This window comes from Gadus morhua, chromosome 21 (genome assembly GCF_902167405.1).
Source record: "Gadus morhua chromosome 21, gadMor3.0, whole genome shotgun sequence".
Lineage (NCBI taxonomy): Eukaryota > Metazoa > Chordata > Actinopteri > Gadiformes > Gadidae > Gadus > Gadus morhua.
Genome location: NC_044068.1, coordinates 9117427 through 9131265, shown reverse-complemented (window position 1 = coordinate 9131265; position 13839 = coordinate 9117427). Strand labels below are relative to the sequence as shown.

Sequence of the window (13839 nt, the reverse complement as noted above, 5' to 3'; positions counted from 1 at the left end):
ATGTCAAAGAGGGTCCGTTTGTTTCACCGTGTCACTCAGCCCTTTTGTGGGAGGGGGATAGTTTTGCAAGGTGACCAACACAAAGTGACGCATCCGTGTCATCACATTGTGCGGGTCTCATCCACACAACCGCACACACCATGATGGGGTGGCTTTGGATCGCCGTGGCAACGTGCGCTCTCTCGTCCTGCTCGGGCAAAGGCAAGTGCTAGAACAGGTCCACCGAACGGCCTCCCATTGGAGAGTGCGGACAGGGGTGTTATGTTGGTTTTGTTGGAGTTAGCGTCCCGTGCCAGAGGCCCTGGTTCAGACAGGTTGACTCTGGTTTACACAATGAGGGGGTCACGCTCGCTACAGAAGCGTTACAGGGGTTGTTGAACACGCAAAACTACCACAACTTTGTTATTGTAGGTAAACGCCTGTGTACAGATGTATGTAAAAGGGGTTTTAATGTATGGTAAAAGTTCCAGTGATGCGTTTCGGGATGTTTAATGGCTGGTTGCATCATACTTGTGATTTTGGCTTTCCATCGAAGGAAATGAGTGGTGGTGGGAATATGAAGAGGGACTACGACATTACAACCAGGCAGCTCTCAACGAGGTAAAAATCACCTTTGACCTCTTTATCTAAACCTCCATAAAGTGTTGTTGACAGCCTTATGACTGATCAAAGTTGAATTGTGTTATGCTTAGCTTGAATTTCATTGTATTTTATTTGTTGGTGTTCTTTTTCATAAGCAACCATCAGAGATCAAACTGTGTCTTCTATAATGCCTTTCTCACTCAGATACGAAATATTTTCTCTGACTGAACAACATCACGGGTGATACTAGCAAGGGAGACGGTTGTAGAATAGCTTTTTCTGGAGTTTAACCGTCCAGAAGTTCTGATCCATATATACCGTATCATATAGCCAGAGATTGTGGTAGACTACAGATTAGGACTATAGGTTTGGTACAGGAATGCTTCGAGGCACATGAAGAGGACTGCCTTGGCCACGTTCAATCTGATCAGAACACAACTGCAGTGAAACGGCCGCACCAGACAATCCTCCCAGATTGAATCAACGTCTGAGTTGGATTACATGGCCCACGGCAGGCCCCGCTAAGAAAAGCTAACACAATTAACATGGCGTGTGCGCAAGTATTATAATGTGCAATTAATTCTAATCAACTCATTGATTAGAAGCAAGAGCGGCTTCGGTTAAGTAGAGCATTAAGTCATGCTGCCGCTGCTGCTGCTGCTGCTGAATCTCTCTCTCTGACTCTGTCTCCGTATCTCTCTCTCTGGCTCTCTCTCTCTCTCTTCCCCCATACCATCCCCTTTCAATCTCAGGAGTTTCCAGAGAAAACTAGGCCTGTGAATTTTAAACATCCTCTCTTCCAATGTCCGGACATGAGTCCCTCTCCCTCTGTCCCTTCCTCAGGTCAGGGCAATGCACACACAAACACACACACACGCATACACACATACAGACACAGACATTATCGATTAATTCTCAAATGGTCCGCTCACCTTTGTCCCCTACAGTCGAGTTAGTGAAGGCGGCCGACATCAAAGTCATTGCTGCCCTGGGAGACTCTATGACCGTAAGTTGTATTTATTTATACAGTTTTGATACATATTTTATGATCAGACAATTCTTATCCTTAAATTTGCTCCGCGACACTTTCTTTGTATTGCAAAGAGGATGTGATGTCTGTGTGTCATCACTGTCTGTCGCATCTGTGTCCTTGAAAGATTTGTTTTGCTAACATGAGACTCCTCTTTCCCGTGGCTGATAATGTTTCTGCCGTCCCCTCCTATCGCAGACTGCCATCGGCGCCAACGCCTCCAACGTCCTTGGGATCCCTATTGAATTCCGTCACGTGTCATGGAGGTACTGCAACCCGAGTCGGTGATCACAGCCATTCCACAGTTGGCAGCGCTCATCGTTTTTCTCTCACAATAACATCCGGCTGATGTGTCCCTCAGCATCGGGGGCTACGGTTCCTTCCAAGACGTCATCACCTTGGCGAGTAAGGGATCTCCGCGCTCGACACAAAAGCATCCCTCCTGACTTCCGCCTGTTGTCTCTGCCTCGCTCAAGTCAAAATAGTGTTTTCTTTTGCTTTGACCACCACAGTCACAATGTGAGCTTTGTGCTTTGTTCCCTCTGTCATTAGAGAGATGAACAAAACAGACCCCAAGCAAAAGTAATGATGGCTACCCCCGCCCTTTATTTATTTATTTTTAATTGTTACTATTATTTTATCATCATCCCCCCCTTCTGATCCCTGTCATTCAATAGGATGCATTACTTGCACTTTCCCTTTCACTAATGCTGTGCTTTTGTTATGTTTGCAGTGTCCTAAATGTCTTGTCTGTCATGTGTGGAGAAAGCCAGCTCACTTAACTGTACACCAAATCTACCTCCGGGCATAAATAAAGTAATGTAATCTAATCTACAGAAAGCCCCCTCTCTACAGAGGAGAACTGGTCTCACTCGAACCGCATGTGTTTCAGACATCATCAAGCTGTACAATCCCAGTGTGCTGGGGGCGGCTCCCAGTAAGACGGTGCACGGCACCACGGCCCCGCTCAGCGAGACAGGCTTCAACCTAGCCGTCACCGGACACAACACCTTGTGAGACAGCCCCGTGATGAACACACCCTCCTATCTGTCTGTCCGTCTGTCTGTCGAATCCATCATAGACCTTTTAACATTCTAGTCTAGTATGTATCTAGGCAATCTAGGCTAGTATGTATACAGTGGACAGGTTAGTGTCCACTGTATAAATGTGGCTAGGGTTTTCCGTTCCAAACCCGAAGGTGACTTGGTTCAATCCCCAATGTCTTGAGCAAGGCATTTCTCGAGAAAGCCTCCCATTCGCTTTCCTGCTCCTTATTGACACGTGTCCGAGTTCACTGTTCACTGGGTAGACGTGTCGGTTCAGGGACTGTACATGAGTCAATAGTAAATGTGGTTAAAGAGTTTGTTCATTGGAATTGGATGAGGTCTACAAGGCAAACTCAATCTCTTTGTTCATGATTCATTCTGCCAAACTGTTGTGTGTGATTCAATAGTTATTGCTTTATAAAGAGAATACTCTTGTCTGTTTCCTAGCAATCTCCCTGGGCAGACAAGATATCTGATTGACACTCTCAGGAACTATGAGGTACCGCAATGTTCCAGCATATAAGACAACACAGCATGAGAGTGATGAGAACTTGTTTGGTTTGGACCTTTGGTTGATGAATGGGCCCTGGAGCAACTTACTCTGGAGGTCACCAAACTGCACTCAGTCTGACCTCAAATCGGCCGATGTGCTGATTATGGAAATGTCCACAAAGTAATATGTATATGTCCTGTATTGTGTTCTGGAATCTGATCCGTTCTCTGGTCCTTTTGGGAACAGAGACGTTTCATCACGCTTGATGCTGTTTCTCCTAATCACAGGGTCTTACCTTTGAGGAGGATTGGAAGCTTCTGACCATTCTCATTGGCATGAATGACATTTGTGATTACTGCAAAGATAAGGTATATTCAAACGCCCTCCTACTAAACATCAATTCACAAGTCATTCTCATTCATTTGAATGAATACTTATTTCGTTCCCTTTTAGGCTCTGTTTTCAGTCGACAACTTCATCCACTACATGACCGTCTCCTTGGAAATGCTGATGAATGAGGTAAAAAACATCGGCATGCACCTCCCTCCATTGATATTGTAAAAGGGAATGCATTAATATAACGCTTTTGTCCAAAGCACTTTACAAGATTGCCTGACATTCACCCATTCGTGCACACATTCACACGCCGACGGCAGTGTCAGCCATGCAAGGCGACATCCAGCTCTTCGGGAGCAGTCAGGGTGAGGGCCCTTGCTCAGGGACCCTCGCGGTTACCAGCCAGCCCCCCTTTACCTCCTGGGCTGGTGTCGGTTTCATTATTGAGGCGTCTCTATAACACACGCACAACACTGGATTCTACATGTTCTGAACGCTAACTGTGTTAGCATCGCTGACCACTGGGTTATCATCATGTTTACCATTCAGGCCTTGAGCAGACGTTTATATCACAAGCGACCTACAGTGAACTTCAGACTGTGGGTTTAGGGATTCAAAGCTAGAGCCTTTCAGCTCTGATTCCCATCAGCCGACACCCTAACCACCATGCGATCCTAGGACTCTGTTGGGAAAAGAGCCGCTTAGCCTTAATGAGACTTGACACTGCATACACGAAATATAAGAAAAAAAAGTTTAGATTGAACTATGCGTTATGATTGAGCTAGGAGTTCAGACTGAACTATTGAGTAATGATTCAACCCGGAGTTCAGACTGAACTAAGAATCATGATCTCATGTTGTCCTGCAGGTGCCTCGGATGATCGTCAACGTGGTCCAGATCCTCCCCATGGAGACTCTGCGGGAGGTCCAGAGACCTGCGCCAGGGTGCCTGCTCCAGCGGTGAGTCTCTCTCTCTCTCGATCTCTCTCTCTCTCTCTCTCTCTCTCTCTCTCTCTCTCTCTCTCTCTCTCTCTCTCTCTCTCGCTCTCTCGCTCTCGATCTCGATCTCTTTTCACCCATGACTGTTTCGGCTTCACCATAAAGGGACACGAGGAGCTTGCTAAAGGGCTCTGGAACCACGTGGTAGGTTCTCTCACCTCTCTCTCACCTCTCTCTCTCTCTCTCTCTCACACACCTCGCTCTCAAATATTTCTCTCCCTAAGCTCCCTCTTTCTCTCTCTAACCTTTCTCTCTCTCTAACCTCTCTCGCCCTCCCTCTCGCTCTCTCTAACCTCGCTCTCTCGCTCTCGCTCTCGCTCTCCCTCTCTCTCTCTCTCTCTCCCTCTCTCTCTCTCTCTCTCTCTCTCTCTCTCTCTCTCTCTCTCTCTCCCTCTCTCTCTCTCTCTCTCTCTCTCCCTCTCTCTCTCTCTCTCTCTCTCTCTCTCTCTCTCTCTCTCTCTCTCTCTCTCGCTCTCTCTCGCTCTCCCCAGCTGTCCCCTTGAGACCACCTGGGGTACATTATGACTCAGTCGCTGCACCCCCTTGTCAGGTGGAGAGCCCAACGGTTTACATTTGAAACCTGGCTGCTGCTGCTGCTGCTGCTGCTGCTGCTTCTGCTGCTCACACAGTGGGACTTTTATTCCTGGAAAGGCCGCTGGATTCAAAACCTCACACGTGTTGTTGGTGTGAAGAGCTATATTCGGTCCAAATCAGAGCGTGACTTTTGTTGGACGAGGTGCAGTATATACAGGATACTGGCATGCCCTCGTTCAGCTGGGCTGTAGTTAACACATGGTTAGAATGGTAGCTTTTGTTGCACAATTTAACACAATTTGTGGGTGGTACTGGGTGGTCTTTATGTGTGTGGGGTGCCAAGGCTGTATTCAAAGTGTTTCATTACAAAAAGCTTCTAGTAATGTCTCATCTCAGAAGTCTTTGCAAACGATGGTCTCTCTCTCTCTCTCTCTCTCTCTCTCTCTCTCTCTCTCTCTCTCTCTCTCTCTCTCTCTCTCTCTCTCTCTCTCTCTCTCTCTCTCTCTCTCTCTCTCTCTCTCTCTCTCTCTCTCTCTCTCTCTCTCTCTCTCTCTCTCTCTCTCTCTCTCAGGTCCTTCTGTTCTTGCCTGATCAAGCCAGTGGCCAGTTCTCCTGAACTACGGGAACTAGTAGAGGTCAATCTGGAGTTCCAGGTTAGATCTTTTATTCATAACTAATGGAGCAGCCAGAGGGAGGAAAGCGATAGTCTCCCTTCAGATCCTTACTGTGTACTTTATCGATTCTTGAAACGGAAATGTTCTACCGTTTAACTCTGCTCCAATTTTAATTGTTGTCATCCAAAAAAGAAAGTACAGATCGTCTTATCCAGTAGCTAAAGTCGACGACCTAGTACTCGACAGTTTGAGTACATTACTTTTAACCATTCTTTGACTTCTAGAAGCGTCTAGAGCAGCTCCTCTACAGCAATCGCTTCTTCCGGGACGACTTTGCGGTCGTTCTTCAGCCCTTCCTGAAGAACTCCGACCCCCCCCGCCTGCCGGTACTGAACCTGTCCTGTCCTCTCTTAAAACATGTCAGCAGTACACACACGAACGCACGCACACACACACACACACCCGCACTCAGACATGTGCAGCACACCTGCTTCCATGTGCCTATATACTCTTTGTTGATTGTTTTGAACACATGACATATGCATCGTTTCACCGTGAATCTTGAAAGAAAATAAATGACTTCTATCAATGTATGTTTTAAGGGGATTAATGTTTTTTCTCTAATCTTAGACCATTTTATCATAAACATTCACAAGGAATAAAATCCACATTATTATATCTTTTTCTTTTTTCCCATGGGAAGAGTGGAAGGATAGACATGACATTCTTCACCCATGACTGTTTCCACTTCACCATAAAGGGACACGAGGAGCTGGCTAAAGGCCTCTGGAACAACATGGTAGGTTCTCTCACCTCTCTCTCACCTCTTTTTCTCTCTGTGACCTCTTTTCTCTGTATTGGAATCCCTTTTTCACCTCTCTCTAACCTCCCTCTGTCACTCTCGCTCTCACTCTAACCTCTCTCTCGCACTCACTCTCTTTCTCTCTCTAACCTCCCTCTTTCTCTCTATCCTTTCTCTCTCTCTCTCTTTCTCCTCTAACCTCGCTTTCACTCTCTCTCTAACCTCTCTCTCTTTTTTCTCTCTCTGACATATGACATATTTGCTGTATCAAAAGAGTTATGAGAACTGGAAAAGTTCAAGCCTCAAGTTTAGATTTAACTATGAGCAATGATTGATCTAGGAGTTCAGACTGAACTAGTTCCGACTGAACTATGAGTTATGATTCAACTTGGAGTTCAGATTGAACTATTGAGTTATGATTCAACAAGGCATTCAGACCGAACTAGGAGTCATGATGTTACCAAAACCTCATACCTTTTAAAGAAAATGCTTTTAATGAGAGAATCTGATTCAAATAGTTTAGCACCTCATATTATTGTCTCTCAGTTTCAGCCCGAAGGACACAAGCTCATGGTGAGCAGTTTCTCAGACCCCATCGACCTGATCTGTCCATCACTGGTAAATCTCAAGACATATATGAACACACATACAAACAAACAAATATACAAAATACAAGGTATAGAAACACACACTACAAGCACTGTATTTCGGGTCATATTCATATAAACAATAGCTGCTATGCAAGTTATCCTCGATAATAGCGATAATGCGTTATGTTCCTAGTCAACTAGAAGGAGTCTGTTTTATTAGTAATATTATATTCGGTTCTGTGTGCTTGTAGAGCTACCACCATTCCAAAAGACAGAAATCCCCTTGGACAGTGTTCTTCTGTCATTCTGGTGCCTGCTCTATTCGTTGACTCTCGGTTGTTGTTTTTGTCCAACCGAAGGATCATCCATACATCTTCACCCGACCCAGTGCAGCCAGCAGAGACGGCCTCCCACCCCCTGTCCTGGAAGACCCAGCCTCTGGGTCTCCGCCGTGGGCCCCCCGCCCCCTCGTCCTCTGGGCCCCGTTAGCCTGCATAGCTCTTTGTACTCTACTATAACGCCCCCGGCCGTCTGTCACGTTCAACACACGGCTAGTGCCAAAAGAACTGGTGTCTGCCAAGGCTGGACGATACTATTTACTATTTAGTCTTTTAGCTGACACGTTTAATCCAAACCGACTTACACTGCTTTTTTAACGGTGTGTCCTGGCTCCAAAATGGTGGATCGATCCCCCAACCGACTTCATGTCAGCGGAAACCCTACAGAACTCCCGTTGTAGACTGAGAACTCAACTGTTCAGACGGCAGCCTGGCCCAGGACTTTTGGTTTTAATTTAGGTTTGGGTCGTTTTTTTTACCATTCCTTTGTTGTTATTCAGATCGTTATCATTATTTCTGCTCCATCAACAACTAATGTGCAGAAAATTCAGCCATTTAATATTCTGCTGCTGTCTTTGTTGGCCTACTTTTGTGGAATAGATTCTGGAACTCATTTGCATTTGAGCTGTATGATGAACATTTCCTTTATCATCGTTAGAAATTACCATGAATGACACAAATATCACATTTAGGCTATACTGGAAAATGTTATTTACATAATGTTTCTATACATTAGAGCATTCAACTTCAGGAGCCATGAAACACGATCAGACACTCCAGGTTGAATGGCCCATTCATGTCTGAGTTCATTATGCGGAGCAGGTGTAATGAAGGTAAACACCACGGGCAGGTGAAGGCGGTATCACCCTCATATCGTGTGTCATGGATTGGGGCGCGAACGTGTCTCAGCAATGAGGCTTCACCACGAGATAGACCAACTTTAATGACACAATGGGAAAGCTTATATAGGCTTATGCATGCACCTTGGTACAGTTAAATAGAGTGGAGAGTATAATAGTATAGTATATAGAGAACAAGTGCTTTTGCTGTTCAAATTCTCAGTGGAAAGGTCTTTGTCTGTCTTTGGTGAATCAGTGTGTGCAGAGTATAGGCTACAACAGTGGCGCAGTCCATAGCATTTAGAGAAGTAGATCATTGACAGACAATAAGATAATCTGACATGGTGTGCCTTTACCATCCATCACTGTGAATTCAGACGGGCAGAAATGGCTAATCATCGGACAAAACTAGTTGAGTGAGTCCTGTTAAAAACAGATAGAAGGCCTAGATTTGTGTTTGTAATACTTTATATCATAGGCCTAATAGTGTTTATGTTAACGGATTTGTAAGTAGCATTTGTATCATATGAGCTGAATCATGCAATGAGCTGTTGTTGCAAAATTACTCCATCATAGCGTTCATTGAGAATCCCACTTTATGTGCAAACAGTCAATTACTGCTTGATTCTGTGCAAATATGTGTGGGACGAGATAGGTCTCGGCGCCTGATCCAATAGGAAATGAAACGCAGCTAACCTATTCCACAACGTATCAGGCCGACACCGCCTTGGTAACAAAAGAGCAAATAATATAAAATATATAATATAATATAAAAGTGTGTCACACTGCCTATTCATGAAGCACATTGATATGCAAAGAGAGGGAGCTCTGAGCATGGACTGTATATCCATCCCACTGAAGCACTATGTCTATTTCATCACACGGGTGTATTTCTAAATATTTTGGGCGTGGAATTTCAAAGAAACCCTGAATTTGTATTCCGAATAAATTGTTAAAATCACAGAGTCTTATACAGCAGATACAACTATGGCAAATGATCAGTGATTTAACCTGGAACATTTCATTCGATTTCTATCAATAATGTGTGAGGGGGGGTCGTCTTTTCATCCCCTCGCTATTCAAGCCACCTGTACGCAACAAGGATGCAAGTGCCAGAGAGAAGGTACTGTAGCAGGAAGGTTTTCAATTTACTGTTCCCTAGCAACACAATCAGGAAGCAGAGACATCCAATCTCCCATCATCCAGTAAGACAATGGAACCGTAGTCCTTAATAAACGCAGACAAATATGAAATGTTGCTTTGTTTACTGATCTCGACCTAGATATATAAACTGATAAAAAGCATATGTATCTATTGACACAAACTGTATTTAAACATACACTATAAAGTGTGTCTGTGTGCATGCAACTTTGTGTAGGTTATGCTGTATGATTTCAAGTAACATTATACTAAACAAGTTATACTATACTGTGGCACCACTAGCCAACGAGCAATTTCCTGCAATCGAGATTAGGACCGAGAACATAAAGTGAAAAAAACTGTGCTTGCTGTTATATATACCTCTCTTTTTTTTCAGAGGTGACAACCGTATGCCTAACGATGATGTCATTTCCTATATGCAGATCTAACTATAAAAACGGGTCCTCTTGCTGTTAGGTGTCCGTGGTAATAGAGACGAGGATCGTTGGTGCAGGAGAAGGCAGGAGCGCGTCAGACATCAGGAGAGTTTGGTCCACCATGCATCCATAACTTGCTGTGTTCGTTCAAGGAGGCGGAGATAGATTACCATCTTCTGAAATCGAAGACATTTATTTTTTTCCTGGAGAGTGAATCGTTGCTGATTCTGAATAAAGAAAACATGATCGAGCGAGCAGTTGTCCTGTTGGTCACGTTTTCTACTTGCGGTACGTAAATTATCTTAACATTTGTATCAATGGCGAGTGTGAGTGCTTATTAAATGTAGAACGTTGCCGCGGGTCGCTGTTCCGGATTCAGCACCACGGACAGTGCCACGCGCTGAGCACTGGGGAGTACCGGGGCATATGTTGCGTCTCTTCAAGTGACAATCGCAAAATGCCGGCAGTTTTTGGTAATTTAATTATTTTAATGATTTCGTCTCTCCATACAGTTCTGTCATTGCCGGTCACTTCGGGTGAACTGGAGAATGGCGACGTCAAGGTAAATATTATTATTATTAGGACCTATCAATTTATTAATTGATATTAATATGATGTAAACATTATTCCTCTGAATCCATTATCGCACTAGGCTATTTATTTTATGAGATGCGTATTATTTCTGAACCAGAACTATGAAAGTGCTAGGAAGTTAAACTTTTAAATTGCTTTGATTTAAACCAATGGAATTGAAATTAAATCCGAAAATAGCAGTCAGACAGTTATTCTGCGTAGTCCCTCACCCTTGATAGATAGCAGAGGCAGCAGCAGTTTGTCACAGTTGGAATCAAATGAGACACCACTTTTCAATTGAGGGCAATGGAGAACATGACCTTGCCTTGGTCGATTCATTTTACATCCTAATTGACGGACAGATATACAACTGGAGAGAGAGGGGGAGTGATAGAGAGAGGGGGAGAGGGAGATGGGACAGGGAAATGAGGAAAAGAGAGATAGAGAGAGAGGGGGAGATGGGACAGGGAAATGAGGAAAAGAGAGATAGAGAGAGAGGAAGAGAAGGGAGAGAGATGATGGAAAGGTGGCAGACAGGAAGAGAGAGACATCGATACAAAAATAAAGAGGAGCAGGAGGGGAGAGAGAGAGAGAGAGAGAGAGAGAGAGAGAGAGAGAGAGAGAGAGAGAGAGAGGGAGAGAGGGAGAGAGGGAGAGAGAGAAAGACAGATTACAAGAACAAACAAGAGACGAGGAGAATGGGGAGAGAGGAAGAAAGAGAGAGAGAGAGAGAGAGGGGGGGAGAGGGGGGAAAGAAAGAAGGACAGATGATCAGAACAAACATGAGAAGAGTAAAGCCCATGGTTAATACGAGATTTGAGATACTGGAGACAGCGGCCGTCCTTTGAAATATAATCATCAGCGTGATCGTCATGAAATTCAAATGTATTTTTGATATGCTTTCATCTTTGAGTCTCACATCCCGGATTACAAAGCGCTCTACATTCATAATTAAAAACCTTAAGAGTTATTTTGGCCGTGGCCAGCCATATAAATGCATATAAATATAAAAGCTAAGTATAATATTAAGTTTAGCTTGTGAAAATAAATAAACATACAGTTCCCCCCAAATCCACCCTAACCCTATTACTTGCCATACCCCTACTTCAACCACCACCACTAGTACAACTATCACCTTAGAATAAGTAAACAACAGGGTAAGCATTTCACTACATGTTGTACGAGGGTGACTTTGTATGTGACAAACAAATCTTGAACTGGAACTCAACGGGGAAAGGAAAACAACATGACATACATATGACGCAGAAAACATCCATACTTGTAATAGCTTATCCCATCATTCCCCTGTGTTTCCTATGTCCCTGGAGGTGATGAAATGTATTGTGGAGGCTCTTGCGGATGTCCTCTCCATGCCTCACCCCGTGCCTGTCAGCCAGGAGTGCCTGGACACCCTGCGCACAGGTAAGACGAGCACCCGAGACCTTACCCCACCTGGCCCTCACCCAAGGCCTTACCCCACCTGGCCCTCACCCAAGGCCGTAAGCCAGGCACTCTGCTTCTCTGACCACTACATCTACCCCAGTGGTTCCCGTCCTTCGTTAACACTCTGAACTCCTTTCTAAAGGTGAAGGTTTCGGCGACCCCAACTTAAACTTTCTGCTTCCACACTTTTTACCCATTTCCATCTGCATCATTGTCCCAGGGGACGTCATCGCATCGCTTAACTTAACACTAGTAGTAGTTTGCTCATGCCTATGAATCATAAGCTTTCTGTATGCGGACGTCTATGAGACCTTTAAATCATCTCATCTGACCCCATGTGCAAATCAGGGGACCCCAAGTGAGATCCCTACCCCAATGTTGGGAACCTCTGATATATTCTCATACTCTTCATGTGCCTCTTTGGGAGGAATATATATAAAGATCCATTGATGACAGCAAAAGGGGGTCAAGAGGTTATAAGGAAGTTTGGGTGAAAAGCAGGGTCATTAGTGGTGGTGAACTTTCTTAGGACAGGGTTAGCTTTAACTTAACCATGAAAACTCTCCCTCTTTTTTTTTAGACAGGACAAGATCATGCAATTAATCTGGGTTAGGATGACAGCATTTGTGAAGAGCTTTATGTGTTTGCAGTGACCATCTTAAAATAGACATCTTAACAATAGCATTCCAGATTCAGATTCAGTTGACTGACTTCACAAAAATCGCTTTGAAACACCCTTCTGAAATGGAATTGGGTGTTGGTAGAGAAACATGCCCTTTGATGAATGGGATGCCAATTGTGTGACTTAATACAACACGTATTTAGACCCTATTCATCACATCTGATGGGGTTGGCATTTTAATCCTCTGCGCTACATGATTATCTAGAAAAACATCAGTAAACATTACCGTAGTGTCAGTCAACCTGCATTTTGTGTCCAGATATAATGGTGCCTCTGGGCTCATCAAAGTATACGAACGAAACCAGTGTGTCAACCTTTCAAAATCCGTCTCAATCTTTCTGATCGTTGACATAATTGCCCCTCCGACATATAACTCTGTTAGCTGTTATATTTATAACCCACGTTGTATGTCATATTTGCGGTTGATAGGGATTGACACCGTCGCTGCTCTCCATGGGGGTCATCGCTGGGTCAGCGAGACCTGGCCGTATCTAATCACTTACAGCAGTTTTCTCTGGTCCAAATCCGTCTCCCTCGTCCTTGTTGGCGATAGGGGTGGGGGTGGGGGGTCGGGGGAGATCAATCACAGCTATTGTTACACAGAGCTGCCTCTGACAGGGAAACCGTGCCCCACTTCGAAATGTACTGGAGAGAGAGAGGACGTGGGAGGGAGAGGGAGAGGGGGAGAGACACATGCAAACATTGAGACACGGCGGGAGAGAGAGGGAGAGAGAGGGAGAGGGAGGGAGGAAAGGCGGCTCAAATAACGAACCCATTCAAAAAGGAATAAGTGCACTGCGTTTCAGTATTCCGGTATTATTTTTGAATGATGCGGCAGTCATGCTGCTCAGCGAAAAAAAACACCAAAGATGTGTTCTGGTCTATGCTGCTGTAAAGCCCCCGTGATTAATTGGGCCTGCTATCTTCCAAAGCCGAACATTTCAGGCTCAATTAACTCTGATGAACAACGCAGCAGAGTGCTGAGTCCCAGGGACGGAGGGCGCCATGCACCTGTGCGTTGGCCCAGTGGCAGCGCTGCATTGTTAAACTGGGAAGGGTGTGTTTAGAGAGGGTTTCACCAGTGCCCTACTCAATGTAAATGCTGTTTTCTGTTTGTGTCTGTTTGTGTGTGTGTGTCGGGGGGGGGGGGGGGGGGGGGGGGGGGGGGGGGGGTGGGGGGGGGGGCATGTGTTGGTGTGTTGGTGTGTATGTGTATGTGTGTGTGTGTGTGTGTGTGTGTGTGTGTGTGTGTGTGTGTGTGTGTGTGTGTGTGTGTGTGTGTGTGTGTGTGTGTGCAGATGACAGGCTTTTTTCCATCTTACGCCACCATAACTTCCTGAGAGAGATGGAGGGCCTTGCTGT

At 45.0% G+C, this 13839-nt stretch overlaps 2 protein-coding genes across 3 annotated transcripts in view; both read left to right on the top strand.

Moving 5' to 3' along the window:
• The first annotated feature begins 22 nt into the window (after positions 1–22).
• Positions 23–7982, top strand: si:dkey-177p2.18 (phospholipase B1, membrane-associated). 2 transcript variants are annotated; one of them, XM_030346083.1, is made up of 16 exons: positions 23–201; positions 536–600; positions 1335–1425; positions 1530–1588; positions 1811–1878; positions 1974–2017; positions 2505–2625; positions 3106–3157; positions 3439–3519; positions 3605–3670; positions 4355–4446; positions 5591–5672; positions 5918–6019; positions 6337–6432; positions 6982–7053; positions 7385–7982. In XM_030346083.1, exons 1-16 carry the CDS (start codon positions 141–143, stop codon positions 7541–7543), a joined length of 1311 nt encoding a protein of 436 aa, XP_030201943.1. In that variant the 5' UTR covers positions 23–140; the 3' UTR covers positions 7544–7982. The 2 variants fall into 2 exon arrangements, with proteins under 2 accessions (XP_030201943.1, XP_030201944.1); XM_030346084.1 differs by lacking the exon at positions 23–201 and adding an exon at positions 214–407.
• A 1628-nt stretch (positions 7983–9610) lies between these two features.
• The window catches only part of chga (chromogranin A), a 9314-nt gene continuing 5085 nt past the window's right edge, over positions 9611–13839 (top strand). The window contains exons 1-4 of the mRNA XM_030346082.1: positions 9611–10067; positions 10292–10341; positions 11681–11774; positions 13776–13839. The exon at positions 13776–13839 is cut by the window's right edge and continues 5 nt beyond it. Coding sequence (XP_030201942.1) covers positions 10022–10067; positions 10292–10341; positions 11681–11774; positions 13776–13839 — 254 coding nt within the window. The 5' untranslated portion in view covers positions 9611–10021. The remainder of the gene's footprint in view (positions 10068–10291; positions 10342–11680; positions 11775–13775) is intronic.

Coding starts and splice junctions, on each gene's coding strand:
- si:dkey-177p2.18 (XM_030346083.1), top strand. CDS start 141: ATGATGGGGTGGCTTTGGATCGCCGTGGCAACGTGCGCTCTCTCGTCC. Junction 1,589..1,810: donor CCCTGGGAGACTCTATGACC/GTAAGTTGTATT, acceptor CTCCTATCGCAG/ACTGCCATCGGCGCCAACGC. Junction 1,879..1,973: donor TTCCGTCACGTGTCATGGAG/GTACTGCAACCC, acceptor TGTGTCCCTCAG/CATCGGGGGCTACGGTTCCT.